The sequence below is a fragment of the Ixodes scapularis genome, unplaced genomic scaffold (assembly GCF_016920785.2).
Source record: "Ixodes scapularis isolate PalLabHiFi unplaced genomic scaffold, ASM1692078v2 PGA_scaffold13__105_contigs__length_92229423, whole genome shotgun sequence".
NCBI lineage: Eukaryota > Metazoa > Arthropoda > Arachnida > Ixodida > Ixodidae > Ixodes > Ixodes scapularis.
In genome coordinates this window covers 46,774,736-46,790,936 of record NW_024609839.1, presented here as the reverse complement: position 1 = coordinate 46,790,936, position 16,201 = coordinate 46,774,736, and the positions used below count along the sequence as shown (strand labels likewise).

The 16,201-nt window shown below is 44.7% G+C and overlaps 1 protein-coding gene across 1 annotated transcript; it reads right to left on the bottom strand.

Moving 5' to 3' along the window:
- Positions 1 to 661: 661 nt before the first annotated feature.
- LOC8035677 (venom serine carboxypeptidase) lies at positions 662 to 11,920 on the bottom strand. The gene is made up of 4 exons (XM_042289622.1): positions 11,913 to 11,920; positions 11,126 to 11,333; positions 5,983 to 6,313; positions 662 to 1,443 (listed from the first exon to the last, which is right to left on the bottom strand). Exons 1-4 carry the CDS (start codon positions 11,918 to 11,920, stop codon positions 662 to 664), a joined length of 1,329 nt encoding a protein of 442 aa, XP_042145556.1.
- Positions 11,921 to 16,201: the final 4,281 nt, after the last annotated feature.

Here is a 16,201-nt window from a genome sequence, read left to right as displayed (position 1 = left end):
ACCTATGGCGTTTAAATGTACGCCCCCAAAATAATAAAGACAATTAAATAAATATTCTAAAGGGAAAAAATATGCAGTGTTGGCATACCTACACGCGTCCAAGGTATTGCGTTTCAAAAATGTATTTTTTCGTTTTACAATTATATGATGCTCTAAAAACGTTATTAATCCTCATATTGCACAGACTTTTTCTTTTATTAAAAGTTCGTTTCCTAATCGGTTAAAAAATTGAATCGGTGCACCAACCTAACACCTACACTGAGTCATGACTCAGTGTCAGAGTAATAATAAAAAAAAGATTGCTCGGATCTAGTTGATCAGCCGAGCTGCATTGTAAAGAAACAGACTCAGAAATTGAGTCTTGAGCGTTAGGGTAATCCTGAGACTAAAAAAGGTCAGAGTTAACACACAAAGAGGACAGAAAAAAGCGGCAAACAGTGACTAGAGCTAAGCTACAAATTTTCTTTATTTCAAAGTTGGTATTGACACAAACTAAGGTGTACGTAGAAAAGACAAGAAAACGCGACAAAGAAGTAAAAAAAAAAACACAACAGATCATTAATTGCCCCCTTCCCTCCCCAGTAACAATATATTCATTCGTGATAGAGCTTATAGACGTTGAAAGCGGAGGGCCTAGTCACCGAGTCGGCACCCTGACTACTCAAACGAAGGGCTTGCCATCGATAAACCTCGTTATCATGTCGTAGGCCGCCTCGGGTTGGTCGTAAGGCAGAATGTGTCCTCCGTTTCGAACCAAGACCTCGGTGAAGTTGGCTACCTGTCTCACGTATCCGTAGATGTCAGTTCCTCCCGGAGTCCTCCAGATCTGTCGTGAGACAGCCGCAAGCGCACTTGCCCCGGTCCAGTTCACAGAGGCGAGGAAGCTCTCGGTATAAGGGTAAGCAAGGATTATATCCAGCTGACCGCTGTACAGGAGAACCTTGTACTTCTCCAGCAAGGAAGTAAACCAGGGTTTCGCAGACACCATCTTATCGCCATTGAAGTTATCATACACCGTGGGGTTAAAGTCGTAGAAAGGGAGGCTCCCAACGTGGATCGCCTTCCGCACTCGTGTTGTCTGAATAAAGGGAATGTAGTACCGCTGGTCCTCAGGCTCTTTGGTGAGTAGGTAGTTGAAATAGTTTGTAAAGCCTGTTAAATTGTTATAGATGCTCGGGCTACCGTCAAAGATAGGAGCGACGACATCGTTTGCTTCCAGGTAACGTCCTTGCTTGATCAGGTTGATGGCGGCGTCGGTTTTCTCTCGTAATACGGCCGCTTGGTTTCTGTCGACCAGGCCAATTTCGTAAATGTAATCTGCGTAGCCCATCATTGTAAGGGGGTCAATGTCAGCGTTGCCGATAGCAATTCCCTTGAGGTTGATCTGGACTCGAGGCTGGACGGCGGTGTCGATGGCGTGCCCAATAGTGGGGACGTATTTGCCTGTTGGGAATATTTGAACAGGAAAAAAAAAACACGCAATAATGATTAGCATCGAGAATGAGTACCAGGCCTGGCTTCATTTTCTTTAAATTACAAAATAAATACATCCCATTGGTTTTTGTAAAGAACGAGTCATTATAAGCACGAGCCATTATTTTATTGGGGAACATTGACTAAAGAACGTTAGTATTTGCACGCGGCGCCTCCTTAAGGTGGGATCACACTGCTTAGACAACATACAAAAGCAGTCTGCATAAAGATTTGAACGCGAGGGAACGCGAGATTCCTGTTTCGAAGGCCGTATCGGCAATAAGTACTGCGAGAAACTTGACGCGCGGCATTCGAACCACGGATATTGCGGCGACTCGTGTATGCAGACTGTCTTTTGTATGATGTATGAGCAGTGTGAGCCCGGCTTTAAAGTTATTAAAGTACGGCCATGCAGTATTTTGTTTCTGTCACTTGGGTTTATTTAATTGGCTTAATGTATGTATCTAATAAAGAAAAAAGCACCATCTCTATTACTCACACCGCCAAAAGCTAGCGCCACCTTCACTACGTGTGCACACGGGTCCAATCGCTGAGTTGGTGCCTTCGTGGTTACATGACGTATCGCCAATGAAGTGTAGGATGTGAACAGGCTCTTACTCTTTGTGGCGTCACTCTTTTTTGCACTTTTCAAGCCACGCCAAGCGGGTAATCGACTTGTCCTGCCTACTTCAACATCACACGCTGCCCCACACTATAGGCTCCTATATAACTGGAAAAGTCCGTTTAGCCTCAGAAGTTCTTCCAGCGAGCGAGAAAGCACCGGAAACGCCAAACGACGGCACCAAGGACGACATCGTGACCGTGCTTGGGATTTCACAATGGAGGCGGACGTTGGTTTCGAATTCGTGTTTTTCGCTAAACATGCTACTGGCATTGTGTATATGTTCGTGTGGTGCCCCTGCTCGTTTTTTAGTGAAACTACCGTACATCAGAGGAGTTTATTCAGCGGCATTGGAAGTATATCGAAATATATCTTTTTTTTTTGCGACAAAAAACTTGGTTATTCCTATTTGTTCTGGTTGTTTTTGTCTACAGCTGCTTGCTCCCGGGTTGGAGTAGACGTTGGCTCTTATCGTGTGTTTTAGTTACAACATGCATGTAAAACTGACTGTCTTTCTAAAATAAACTTACAATATTATTTTAAACTGCGTGCTTGATGTTTTGTTCACAGTCCTTTGGGCCTCTAACGGTTTGAAGGGCTGAGGGGTCTGAAAGACTGAAGGGTCTGAAGGGCTGAATGGGTTCGAAAGGCTAAAGGGTTTGATGGGCTAAAGGGGTTTGAAGGGCTTACAAGGTCTTATAACGAACGAGGGCTAAAGTGTTATTTTCAATAAGGCCGGCATGCGCGTGCGAAGGAAATGGGATCGGTAATGGCGGACCGGCGTGCGCCGTTTACACGGCGTGCTCCGTTGCTAGGAGTTTGCTAAGCGACTGGCAATTGGTTGGTAGACGCGACGCCACTCCTGTGGAAAGATTGAAGAGGTAGCAAGAGGTCACTGAGGGCTTTAGATGTCAGAACTCTTCCACTATCTGTGGTCATGAAAGCACCTTAAAGGAAGTGCCACAGAAGTGTCGTAAGGCGAACCACCCCTCGTTTCTTGTGTTTTGGAGGAAAAAAAAACTAACTGCTTATACTACTCTCTCAGTGGGAGTGTAAGAATGTGCTGAGAGATAGGAAAACATGGCTCTTCGTAAACAAGAATGACTGGAGATCCGAAAAAATGAGTTTTTTATACAAAAATGAAACAAAAACAAAGGAGATTTTTGTAAAGTGCCCGCGGATTTCTGAGGGCGCCACTATTCTTATATCCTATTTTGCATGTTCTATCGCAGTGTCTTTACGTTTTAGTGATCGCTTCTGGCTTGAAATGCTCAGCTTATACTCTATATGGGAGGATATGCTTACACAGAATGGGATTATTCGACATGTACCTAGATTTACCCAATAAAGATGACCTGTGTACCTTGTTCGATTCTCCAGTGAAATTTTCGCGCACCCACAGCTCTTGTTATTCTTAAAGATAACGTTTTATATAGAAGAAAAACTAGAGCCTTTCGCGCCAAACTAGAAGACAGCCAGGTCGATATATAAGAAAAAAAATAGGAGTGAAATGCGAGGGGTTAGAATTGTGAAGGCAGGGCTACGCAGGAAGCGGCCGTACAGTTACGGAAGGTATGAAAAAGCCTAAGCTAGCGCGTGGCTTAGGTCTGCAGCGCTGTTTTTAAGAAAAAAAATCAACCTTTTTTGCGACTTCTGTTGCTAGTAAATTTGTGTTGTAACTCCCGGCTTGACTGACTGCTGATTGCAAAGTTAATGCTAATTTGAGCGCCTATTGTAAAGGAGTTCTGCGACAAATTGTGAAGTCAAACACGGCTGAAACCACCGGTTAGGGAAGTTGAGCGGTGAGTTTTCGGGCTTTTGATAACACGGACTTTTAGCGAAGCGTTACCGCGTTCCGCGTACCGCACTACTGGAGCTTTTGAAGCATGCTTTTAAGCGCGCGCCCAGAGTGATACTGTGACCGGGTGGCGCGCGCTTAAAAACATGCTTCGAAAGTTCAGTAGTGCGGTAAACAGAACACGGTAACGGTTTGCGAGTAGTCCCCATTAAGTTCGCGAGATAATAGACGATGGTCGGTTTTTATTTTCTTTCATTGAGCTTGCATGGTTGATTCAGAAACAGCGCAGAAATCAGTGTTGACTCAGCAATCGTTTGCGGACGAAGTGGGCAGTGACGACAAAAATTGAACATGCGCTGAAATGCCGCTCGTGCGCACAATACGGAGAGCAAGTCGTCTGCTTCTTGCGTAGGAGTTCCGGTGACGTCAGAACGACGCCGAGCTCTGATTGGCTGGTTGAACAAAAATAGTGGGCAGACCACAATGCTAGATGCCTTGAGGTATATCCACTATTTGGTTTAACCAGCCATTATGAGCTTGGCGTTTTGACATCATCGCAACACCTGCGAAAAAAGCAGACGATTTGCTTTTCGCGTACCTTCGATGATAGCTCAGCTATCTTTCGTTAGATAGCACTGTGGTTCTCCGGCGCCACACGCCCGCCTGTTTCTTTTTTTATATATCGTCTGCGACTGTACAACAAAACGCCTTTTTTATGTTTTGCTGGAGAAAAACCAACATAGAAACAAACACTTCCTCCGCATTTCCCTCTAGGTTAAAACTTCAAGTACCAGTTGAAATAAGATAATGCGCCGGGGACTGCGAAAGGTGGGTTAGTCGTAGATGGGGACCGGTGAAGGACGCAAGGGTACATTTGGTGGAAGATTAAAGCAGGGACAAGAAAAGTGCAAGGATTCTCAAAGTGTCCGCGGATGCGCGAGGTCACCACCATTCCAAGACTACGCTCCCCCAATGACAGCCACCACATTCAAACTATATGTTCCATTAAAGAGTTACCATAAAAAAGTCACCATAGACGACTAGAATGGATTACCTAACGGCATTGCTTAAATTACACTAATACATTTCTAGCAGCCATAGCCCTGTGTCTCCTCAGTCGACATATCAAGATATGATATGTCGATGATGATAATTAATAATATGATAATATGATGGCGATGATGATAATTATGGGATTATGATGATGTGCAGATATTTTTAGTTTTATATCTACTGTAAATGACTTATTTTTCGCGTGCTCAATATTTCGCGATTTAGGTAAGAGCTGAAGTTTTTGAATAATTCGCGGGTTCTAATTTTCGCGACGCGGTGAGGTATCATTATAGATTCCAATGTGTTTACATTTTACCGGAATTGTTCGCGAGACCTATTTTTTCGCGAATTGTATACGACTCGCGACATTCGCGAAAATTAGGTCCTCGCAAAAATTAAGTCGTTTACAGTATATGCTTTCTTGCGCAATGCAAACTCGTCCCCTCAAGACAGAATAAATATTGATGGTGATAATCTTTAAAAAATAATGAATCTGATGACCGTCTATCACGCAACCTTTGCAAAAAAAAAAAACTACTTGCACTAAGAAGCAAAATACGTAAGCTTGATTAAGTTGCCAAAAACAGGGGAACACTGAATTTGTTCAGCGCTATCTACACCCCGCAGAATCAGCTCACAAAAAATTGACGTAACGTGACTTGAGGATACATGACGGGATCACGTCAAGTGAATTTGTTTTGCTTAAATTAGCGGGGAAACGGACATCACTTTACATGAGGTAATATAACGTCACGTGATTTGGCCACATGACCTGGTCACGTAAGGTGAATTCCTCCCCCCCCCCCCCCCCCCCCCGAAGGTCGCGAGAAAATTGAAGTCACTTGACGTAAGGTCACTTGACGTGTTCACGTAATGTGAATTTCGCCGCAAAATTTTGCTTGAAAATTGAAGTCGCGCAGCGACAATTTCCCCGTAATATTTTGCGTAGAAATTGACGTGACTGTTAATATTGGCTATTTTCACATATATTTCGACTGATAAATCGCATTCTGCGATAAGACCCGAAGATACGCACCCGCATACGACTCCCCAGTGGCGTAGAATGCGTTGCCAACGTATTCGGGGAAGAGGGTGAAGAACTGCTGCAACGCTTCGAACAGGTCTCGGCCAACGTCGGTCTCGTTCCGAGTGTATCCCTCGTCCCGCTGAGTGAAACTAAAGCCCGTGCCCACAGGGTTGTCAATGTAGAGCATGGAGTAGCGCCGGGCCCACGTGACCTGTCGCAACTGCGGAATTCCTCCTTTAGCTATCGTGTATGGCCCGTGTTCTACGAACAGGCCGAACATGGATGAGCTGCCAGGTCCACCCTGTAGCCACAGGAGCACAGGAGCAGTCTGGGGGTTTTCCTGCAGAGCAAGTCGAAGAGACAGTCTCAACGGACACAGGATTTCCAGGGCTGTCCCTTCGCCATGAAAAAGGTTTCTAAGTGCTACTAATCTGAGGCTTCCGAAGGCTCTCCATGTGCCTCCTTGTATAAATATACCTGCAAGTAATTTTAATTGAACGACAGTGGGACGATTCGGGTAACCTACTCATAAAACGAAAGTTGTCAATACGTACTAGCCAGAAGTGGCACATTCACTAGTATAGCTCAATACGGTTTCAAAACAGAGAGAAAGAAAGGAAGGAGGGTTGCCAGCATGAACTGAAGTCAAAGCGGCGATTTTTAATTTCAAAGGCTAGTGGGTTGGTTCAAAGCGATTTGCCTTTGTCTCTACTAACTGGTGTGCATAGAGACAGGGAGTAGATCTACTTACCGTCCCTACGCATGAGAGTTAGTAGAAAAGGCAACTGGCTTTGCGGCTACTCTCTCTCTCTATCTCTCCCTCAGTCTATTTTTGTACTATGAGATTATGAAGGTATGCGTTGAAAGAAAAATGTTCAACATTTTTTTTAAAAGGGGAAAATATTAGAAGCAGAAAATAGAAAGCAACATTGCAACCGCTGAGACGTACCGCTAGAATCGGCGGTAATAAAGCTGAGAGTTGACAACCCGGAGAGGGAATGAGGTCACCATATCGCCAGGAGAACCAAAATAACTTTTATTGCTCGTTAGTAAACAAATTTTATAATGTCAACGTTATGACACATTAATAAGCTAAGTTTTTAGCTCAAGCAATCGGGACATACCGACCAGGCAATAATCTTTGGCTGGACAGGTAGTGTTGTGAGAAATCCTGAACTCTAAGACGGCCCGCGGCAGCACTCATTAGACTCAAACTTAAGCTCAAACGTCCCTACCGTCCTGACGAACTCAAACGCAGTACTATTGTCCAACCATTGGGCGGGATGGCCGACCCAAGCTGCCCTTTTTGCCCACCAGCCGCACTTGCTAACAGTCAAACAACGCGGCTCCTCCTCAGTGCCCTGAGGCTGTCTACAGACAAATCACCATCTGTCCTCACAAGGTGTGGGCACTGTGCACCCGGGGAAACGAAATTCGCATAAAGTAAGGCGTCTGCGCTGGGGCCGGGCCGACAGCAGCTCCATCGCAGCAGCGTGACGTGAGGGCTGCGTGGTGGTCTAGAGATATCTGGAAGAAGGGCATCTGGGTGCCGCTAACTTAATAATAATTATAATAAACTTCTATTCATAGGACGAGAGAAATACACATACAGGTCTGCCTAAGCCAACCTGGCAGTACAGCCTAATCCTTACAGAAAGAGCAGGTCACAATAGGATAAAAACGAAGTAGGCAACAACAATCACTAAATGTCAACTGTACATCTATCACTTGGTGGTATCATGAAATTACTTTTTCAGATTCGTTTTGAGCCCAAGGTTAGAATAAGTTAAGAATAAGTTGTCTGATAGTTCATTAAAAATCATTGGTACAGTGCTCAACGAAACGAAATGGGCCAGCGGAACGCGTAGCCTCCAGAACTTGCTGCGCCATCTACCGATAAAAGACGGGCTGCCTGGTGACGCGAGTCGCACATGCGCAAACCTGATACGAGCGCTCAGCGGCTGTTCGCACACAGGCGCGCAACCCCCGATAATCTGCGCAGGCCATGATTTTGCGGAGTGACCACGTTTATTTTTCCTCAGAGACACTGTCGTGATGATGTGCATGAGTTTATCTTGCTTCAAATATATAAAAAAGAAAAGATAAAGCTTCATTTTTTATTCCATAAAAGATTGATGAGCCAGCGCGTCCGGCCTTTTGCAGCTATAATATATTAATGCAGATAGTTTTATTTTTTCGTGGTTTTATTCAATTTTAGCGAGCGTCTGACAGTCATTAAAAAGCGTGTGCTGTGTCAACATAGTTTATTTGACATGTTACACAATGCTGCGCCTACCAGAAAAAAAATAATATAAGTAACGTGCTTGTTTTATTATCAGCACCTTACTCTAATATTTGCAGAACTCTCCATTGGCTTCACAAATAGCATTCATGCGACGCGGAAGGGATTCATAAAGATTCACCACCAACTCTGGATATTGCCGCAGCCTGTCCCATTCTTCCTTCACAGCATCCCATAGCTGGTCAGTCGTGACGGAGTGAAGTCCTCGCCGCGATAGCTGGATCTTCATGTTTCCCCAGATGTTCTCGATGGGGTTCATGTCAGCCCCTTTTGGGGGCCATGGCATAACCGCCACTCCGCGTTCCTCTAGAAGGTCACGCACACGATTTGACTGATGAACAGGACAAAGGTCATGTTGAAAAAAAAAAGCATCCGTCAGGGAAAGGTCCCTCAAGAACGTAAGGAATGAGCTCGTGCTCAATGACGTCGCAATACGTTTCGGAGTTAAGCCTCTGGATTCTTACAAGTGGACCAAGTCCTTCCGCTGACAATGCCCCCCAGACGTTAACGGTTTGTCGCCCACTCCTGCCCACACGCTGCAAGTAAGGGGCATCATACCTGAAACATCAAAATCACAAATTATAAGATCCGGCTTGTTAAAAATTGTCGTGTTGCTCAAAAGTAACATACCGTGCACCTCGCGGTCTCCAAACTTGTTTTCCTTGGTGCCAGTCAGTTGAGAAAGAGGACTCGTCGCTGAAAACAACGGTTTTCCAGTCTTGAATCGTCCATGATGTCTTTTCCATGGCAAACCGCAGGCGGATATCTTTTTGTCGAGGAGTTAAAATTGGCTTCTTGCACGCAGCATAGCTCCTAATACCCGCTTCTGCAAGACGGCGTCGCACAAGTTGGTCACTGACATTCAGACCAAGTTCGCCTCGAATGTCACGGGCCGTAATAAAAGGCTGGTCGACTGCAGCCGCGACGATCCATCGATCTTCCTCATCGGTAGTGGACCTTGGGCGGACGTCGTGAGGAGCGTCATGGATGCGGCCGTTGTCGTCTCGAAACGCCGTGAAAATTCAGGCCACTGCGGTTCGGGTCCTTCCTGTCATCCGGGCGACTTCTCGTTGGGGCATTCCCGCGCGGCATAGGGCCACAATTCGCCAGCGTTCGTGAATTGGCACTCGCGACGGCATCTTCACGAATGGATACTGATGGCAGTGAACCGACAATTTATAGAAAAATAAATGTGAAGTGAAATGGCACTGTGCTTTTTATTAAAAGAAAAAAATATTGCCCTTTTGTTCCTTTTCTTTCATATTTGAGACAAGATAAAAGTATGCACAGGGCGTCAAACAGATCGCGATAAAACCACGCGGCGATTAAATAATAAAAGAGGCTATCACTCTGCAGAGATTACCCATGGGGGTTGTGCACAGCGTGGGAACAGCCGATGAGCGCTCGTATCAGCTTTGCACACCTCCGACTCGCGTCACCAGGCAGCCCGTCTTTTATCGGTAGATGGCGCAGCAAGTTCTGGAGGCCACGCGTTCCGCTGGCCCATTTCGTTTCGTTGAGCACTGTACGTAAAATGATCTAATGCTTTCCCCATAATGAGTATAGATACGAGGAATTCCAGAGCGAGTAGTGTTCCTAAATGTACGTCGGGCCACCCTCTTAGTTTTAAATTTACTGGACCAAAAGTTACGAAAAACGACCGTCTGAATAAACAACGAGTAGAAACAAGGCAGTTTGAGTAAACTAAATAAGTTATGAGTTGAAGAAAGTGTTGAATCTTAAGCAACGCTTTTTAACATCTCCCTCAGAATGCTATCTATTTCATGCCAATGTCGAGAGCAGTCAAAAAATAGAGTAACACCGTACCTAAGGACACTATACGCCAAAGAGTGCATGAGCATTTTTCTACTTCCAAACGGAAAGAACACTTTTGGTTATAGAGATGACAAGATACACTTCTTAGTCATTTCGACACAAAAGAGAGCTGCGTAGATCAAGACAGGTCAGAATCAAAGTACATTCATAGATACTTGGCAGGAGAGACACATTGAACAGGGTTGCAGCAACATGGTACGCAATTGGAGTTGTGCACAAAGGGTGGAAACAATTTGACATTTTTCTACGGGCTGCGGAAACATACCAGCTTTGCTTTAGAGGCGTTTACACTTATTCTGTTATTTCTAAATTGAATCATGACAGTAACGGCATTTTCTGATGGCTCAAATCAGCGTGTTCGATGTCAGTATGACAAGAAACAAAACAGAGTGTCGTCTGTATTTTGCAATATCTTACACGTAACCACTTGAAAAAGCTTGTCGTTAACATATACATTAAATAAAAGAGGGGATAACACGGAACCTTGTGGGACTCCGGAGCTAAGTGTGGCCTTTGTACTCTGAACTTCTTTAACAAACACGAGTTGAACACGTGCGCACAAAAAATTCTAAGCAAACGAGCAAGAATACCCCTGAACCCAAGGTGAAACAGCTTATCTAATAAAATGTCACGGTTCACTGACTCAAATGCTTTTGCAACATCAAGAAAAAGCGCACAAACGCAAGAGTGGTTGTCAAACGACGAATGCAAAGAATCTGAAAATACGTCCAGCAGGGATGTCGTGCCTCGATTAGACACAAACCCGCACTGTGAGGCTGATATGATATCGTGCTTATCTAGAAAACTTGTCATACAAAACAGGAGACGTTTTTCGAGGATTTTAGAAATACACGGCAGAACCGAAATGGGTCTTGCTGCCGGTGTGTGTATACCGCACGATAGTCAGACCGGTGGCCCTGGCAAATCGTTCTTCACGCACTGTGGACTGACTAGCTTTTAACGTGTGCCTCCTTGCAAACGCGTATTAATGTGCGTAATACGTTGGCCCGTCACCATGGCAGGGAAGAACCAGAAGAAGATGTTGCTGCCCAAGCTGGGGTTCACGGTCAGAAATCCCGAGTAACTGGGCACGTCCCGGACGAGGCCCAGGGTGCCCACGCGGCTCAGGGCTCTCGCCTTGTCCAGCTGGTTTTTCTCGATCAGCGGGGTCAGGTAGAGGGGCTCGCCCGGGCCGAAGATGTCGGAAATCGAGGAGCCCTGGCTGCGTAGTAATATTTTAATGGGGGTGAGGGGGGGGGGGGGTTAAGCCAGCGTGTTTACAAATAAGTATTTTACTAGGGGATTACTCCGCTCATTTGCATTAGGCAGTGCACGTACAGCGTCGAATCCTCCCCTGGAAGATGGGGGGGGGGGGGGGGGTGCAGCCCGCCGCTAGAAATAACGTAGGTCGAATGGGCAGGTGCGTCGATGTCAGGGAACGGGAGCACACATTGTCAATAAGGAATTCCCCATCGGGCAATTTGGCTATTTATTGTGATAGATGTCCTTATGTCCCTGAAATGGATAAACAAAAAATTCTGGGGTATTTAAGGAACAAGATTTCCAGAGAATTGTATGAGTCATTCAACATCAGAATGCAAGGTAGTGGTAGATGCATAAGTGCTCCGACAGTTTATTTAACAGATAAAGAATTTGAATTCCTGCTTGAGAAGCCCGATTGGGTGTACAAATAAGTCGTGTTGCTTCAATAAACAGTCAGTGGAAAGTAGCGCTTGTGTTGTGGCTCGTATTTTCTATACTTGTCTTGGGGCTTTTTTGCCAAAAGGAACGAAGTACCAACCAACGCATTTCTCATTATTGAGACAACGTTCGAGTTAGGTCACAACTTGAAAGATTCGCGATTCCGAGGAGAATAACACCACAGGATGGGGGTAAAGTGCCTTCTTGTGCACTTTCCTTAGGGTGATGACATCTGGCCATTTTGGTCTAGATGCTTTTTTTCGTTCTTTTTTTTGTTTGTTTTACGTGCGTGAAGGAGCATATCTCTGCGCGTGCTCTTGGCGCTGTCTGTGCTACGGCGACATCCTGTTTTTGACAATTTCTTTGTTCTTTTCCCGTGAGCGTGTGCTGTCGTCATCAGGTACTACGAAAAATAACATCACTCTTAAACAGACGGAAATTGAGGCATCCTGCATGGTGCAATGTCGTCACGTGGAAGTCACCCCTTACCAAATATGTTTCAGGCAGTCTATAAAAATTCTATCCACATTTTAATAACTCCTTCAACTTTCTATGCAGTCACGCCGTATCGGCAATTTTCAATCGACTTCCATAGACAATCGAGGTCTATAAAGTACACACGATAGAAATGCTATAGAATTTATATCACTAGGCCTCAATAGACGTTTTGTCACAATATTTCTATATACTTTTTATAGGCTTGAATCGCTAGAATAATAAAATGCACAGAGAAGCGAAATCACATCCACTTGTGGCCGTCTTGCGAAGGTTGCTTTTTTCGACAGAGTCAATTACCTACCGTCTTTTGAAATGCTTTGTATTTGGAGATGCAGTTCACACACTCTTATCAAGCACAATTCGTATAAGGGATGTGCAAAGAAAAAGCAAGATACTCGTAATCTTTTCATCTTCTGGAATGGTCCTCGTTCAAGCGACTCCCTTTCAAGTGTAGGGTATATATAGCGGTGGAGCAGTCAACAACTACAGAATTACTAGTGTAATGAGTGCTCTGTGGAGTGTGCATTTGTGATGTCTGCGTACATGCACACGGCAGGTGTTTAATGGATGTATCGTGATAAACCGAAAATCAAAATTTGGGATTTAATTTTTTTTACGATGTAATCTTTCGTAAGGGAGCGGTAGAATCTCTGTTAAAATCTATATCTGTTCTCTATACAATTTATATATCAACTCTATACACTAAGTTCTATGAAAAATTTACAGAAAAGCGTCCAAAAAGCTATTGGCCACGATATATTTCCGTGGCGCCATCTTGTGTTCCTACCTCTGACATTACGACCAAGTTTATTATTAGCGAGCGACAAGTGTGATGATGGGTAAAAAGCACAGTGAAAGCATGGTCATCACGTTCCTAAATGAACACCGTTGAAGTTGAGAGTCTGTGCTCTTGTTTCCGTCGATGGTAGCAGAATTAATCCAACCGATGACGTCACTGAGCGTTTGGCCAATCGTGAAAGAACGATCACAGCCACGCTTTTGGTTGCGCACGTCGCCATTAGACAGTGGGTAGAAAAGTGCACTCATTTTCTTTAGAATATCTATAGCCTCTATACACTATTTGCTCCAAAAACTCTGTAGAAAATTGAGTAAATGTTTTTGTAAAACATGTTTATCTTGGGACAAACCTTCCTGGCAGTATGGGCAAAGCTAGGGGTACCCGTGAGCTCGCTCAACTTAAGCGCCGACCAAAGACGCACTAGGGTGGTCTTCACAGTTGTTCCCGAATCTCTCGCCTGAATTTTTTTTTTGTGTATAGAGATTTTCAAGACTAATTACTGTAAACGTATTTTTTCCTTTCAATGATATAAAAGTTGCGCAGATTTCTACTCACCCAACTGGAGCATTCCTGCCTAGATCCGACAACACTTGCACAAAACCGAGAAAAAACCAGCAGTAAACTATCGTTCCTATTCTCTGTAATTCTCCTCTGGACATACTCAAATTATGCGCGCTACAGGCCGACGCTCAAAAACCAAAGGTCTTCAAATCAGCCGCCCTGACACTCGGAGGATCCTCTGGTTATGCTTAGCAGGAGCGAGTCGTGCCGTGCTCACTGATTAAGTTACTTTAAGGGTCACGTTAGAAGAGGGACCTAACTAAAGCTTGAACGATAGAATAAAGGTAAATTTAGAAGGAGACTGCATTAGTACCTGGCGACAGTACCAGCTGGTAAGCCGGATGAACGTTAGGAAGGACGCGTGACGTCTAACACATTGTTTGCGAATTATCCGGCCACAGCTGCAAATTTTGCTCGGGAAATTAACGCGATCCTCAAATGTTTTTTTGTGCCCAAATGCTATCCTCGTTAACGGCTTTGAGGGTGACGGTACTCAAGGACAGCTTTGTGTGTGGGAGACAAATCGCTGACAGCAATCGACGAAGCATGCACGCACGCACGCACGCAGGTACAGTCTCCAACAATAAGAAATACGGTTTGCCGAGGCAGTTTATGCGACGGTGCTAAGCACTCTCTGCAGAGGCGCTGTATTTTTAGAGGGTGTTAAAGAACAAAGACTTGACTATTTCCATAACCCAAGAAATGTTGGCCTATCCAAAGCGAATTTAGCAAAACAGCCTGAAACTGCCTCGTCGAATGAGTCTTTGATATTGGTGGAGGCTGCACGACTGCAGAGGACGGGAGTATCTGCTGGTACGGTTCAAAGAAATTGACAAAATTAAGGGGGTCGGGAGAACGTGAACGCTGAATCACCACCTGTGCAACTACGTCTGCTCAAAATGAGCAGACGTAGCCAAGTAAAAACAAAAGGTTCTCACCAAAAAATATCCTCCAAACTTGGATATTCAGCACTCGAAATGGTGTTTCATTGTCAATAATATTATTGATACAAATTAAGCAGGTCTGATCATGCTGACAAGGACCAGAGAGTTCAGAATCAGTGTATTTCCCGTTACCGAAAATAAGTAACGAAATAGCGTGACTCATTAGCTCGTGAAAAAGCTTATGCGTTACAGAGATCCGTTACCATTTTGCAAATGTAACAAAATACCGGTGTCGTTACTTGAAATGACTAACGGACGTTACTTTTACGTTCGTTTTTCGTTACTTTGCGTTTCACTGTTAGTGTATGACAGCTGTTTATAATAAACCGCCTCTATAAACTTCGGCAACAATACACTTGTTCAGAGTGATTATTTATTTATTTGTACTCCGCAGCGCCGGATGTGGAGCACTACAGAAGTGGAGCGAGGTGCAGATCACATTATACGTTGGAAACGCACACAAACAACACAAGCCAGCAACCAACAATACAAATAAACAATTCCAAACAACTCACAATAATAAAATTTTAAAATTTCAATAACGCCAAAAATACTAACAAAGAAATTTACATTGCATACTCCGGTTCCCCCTCGGTTCTAATACAGGAAACGAAAGAATTTTGTAGTGCTACCTTACATTTATAAGGTGTCGCAAAATCTGAAAAGGATAGCGTCTAAGTTCGACAAGGACGTTGTTTTCACTGCCCCGTGCAGAGTGTCAAAATTGTGCGCTATGGTGAGCGGGCCGAAAGTGAAGAAACCTGTTAGCAGCAAGAAACATGTCACAAAGTTTGTGCCTTTTGCCATTGAGATGGGTGTCACTATTCCTTTATCCTGTGCTCGTGTTTACATAGGCCAGACGGGACGTTGCTTAAATGAAATACTTCAAGAGAATGCGGGTTCTCTTGGCAACAATTACCGTTCCCATTTGCGGGGCATTGTAAAACTTGTGGTACCCCCCCGCTGGACGCTGCGCAGGTGGAGGGACGGAACAAAGGAAGGTTGGAACGAGAGTTGCTGGAGGCGGCAAAAATACATGCTTGTGACAAAGACGTTTGCATAAGCGTCGCATCTGTGTATATGCAGCCAAAAGAGTACAGTTTCATTATCACTATCTAACTTGTAAATATTAACGCGGTTCCTTTCCTTGTTCGGATTGTGCGGCGGGGTGATGTAGCTGTTTTGCTGGATTTTTGAACAGGCGGTGGGCGGGCTGTATCTGCTGATTTGACGGTACGCCGTGTTTTTGTCAAGACGAGACTACGCGCGTGCACAGCGTCAGCAAAGTTGGAAACATTCAATAAACTTCAGTTGCCAGTTAGCGCTTGTCCCGTGCGCTTCTTCGTCTTTTTGTCCCGTCTTTTTTGCGCTATTTTTAATATGAATCTTCATCATGCGTCATCATGCGTCATCAGCGTGATGGCAACGCCGGAGCGCCGTGTGCAGAAGGTGTTATTCGGACTTCATCGCTGCTCGTTGTGTGCTTCGTGCAATGGACTGTGAGGCGGCCGCGTATACATCTACGTCTTCGACATCGGCAGCAGCGTCTACATCTACGGCGGCTTCCACAGGCAAACGTGGCCGCCC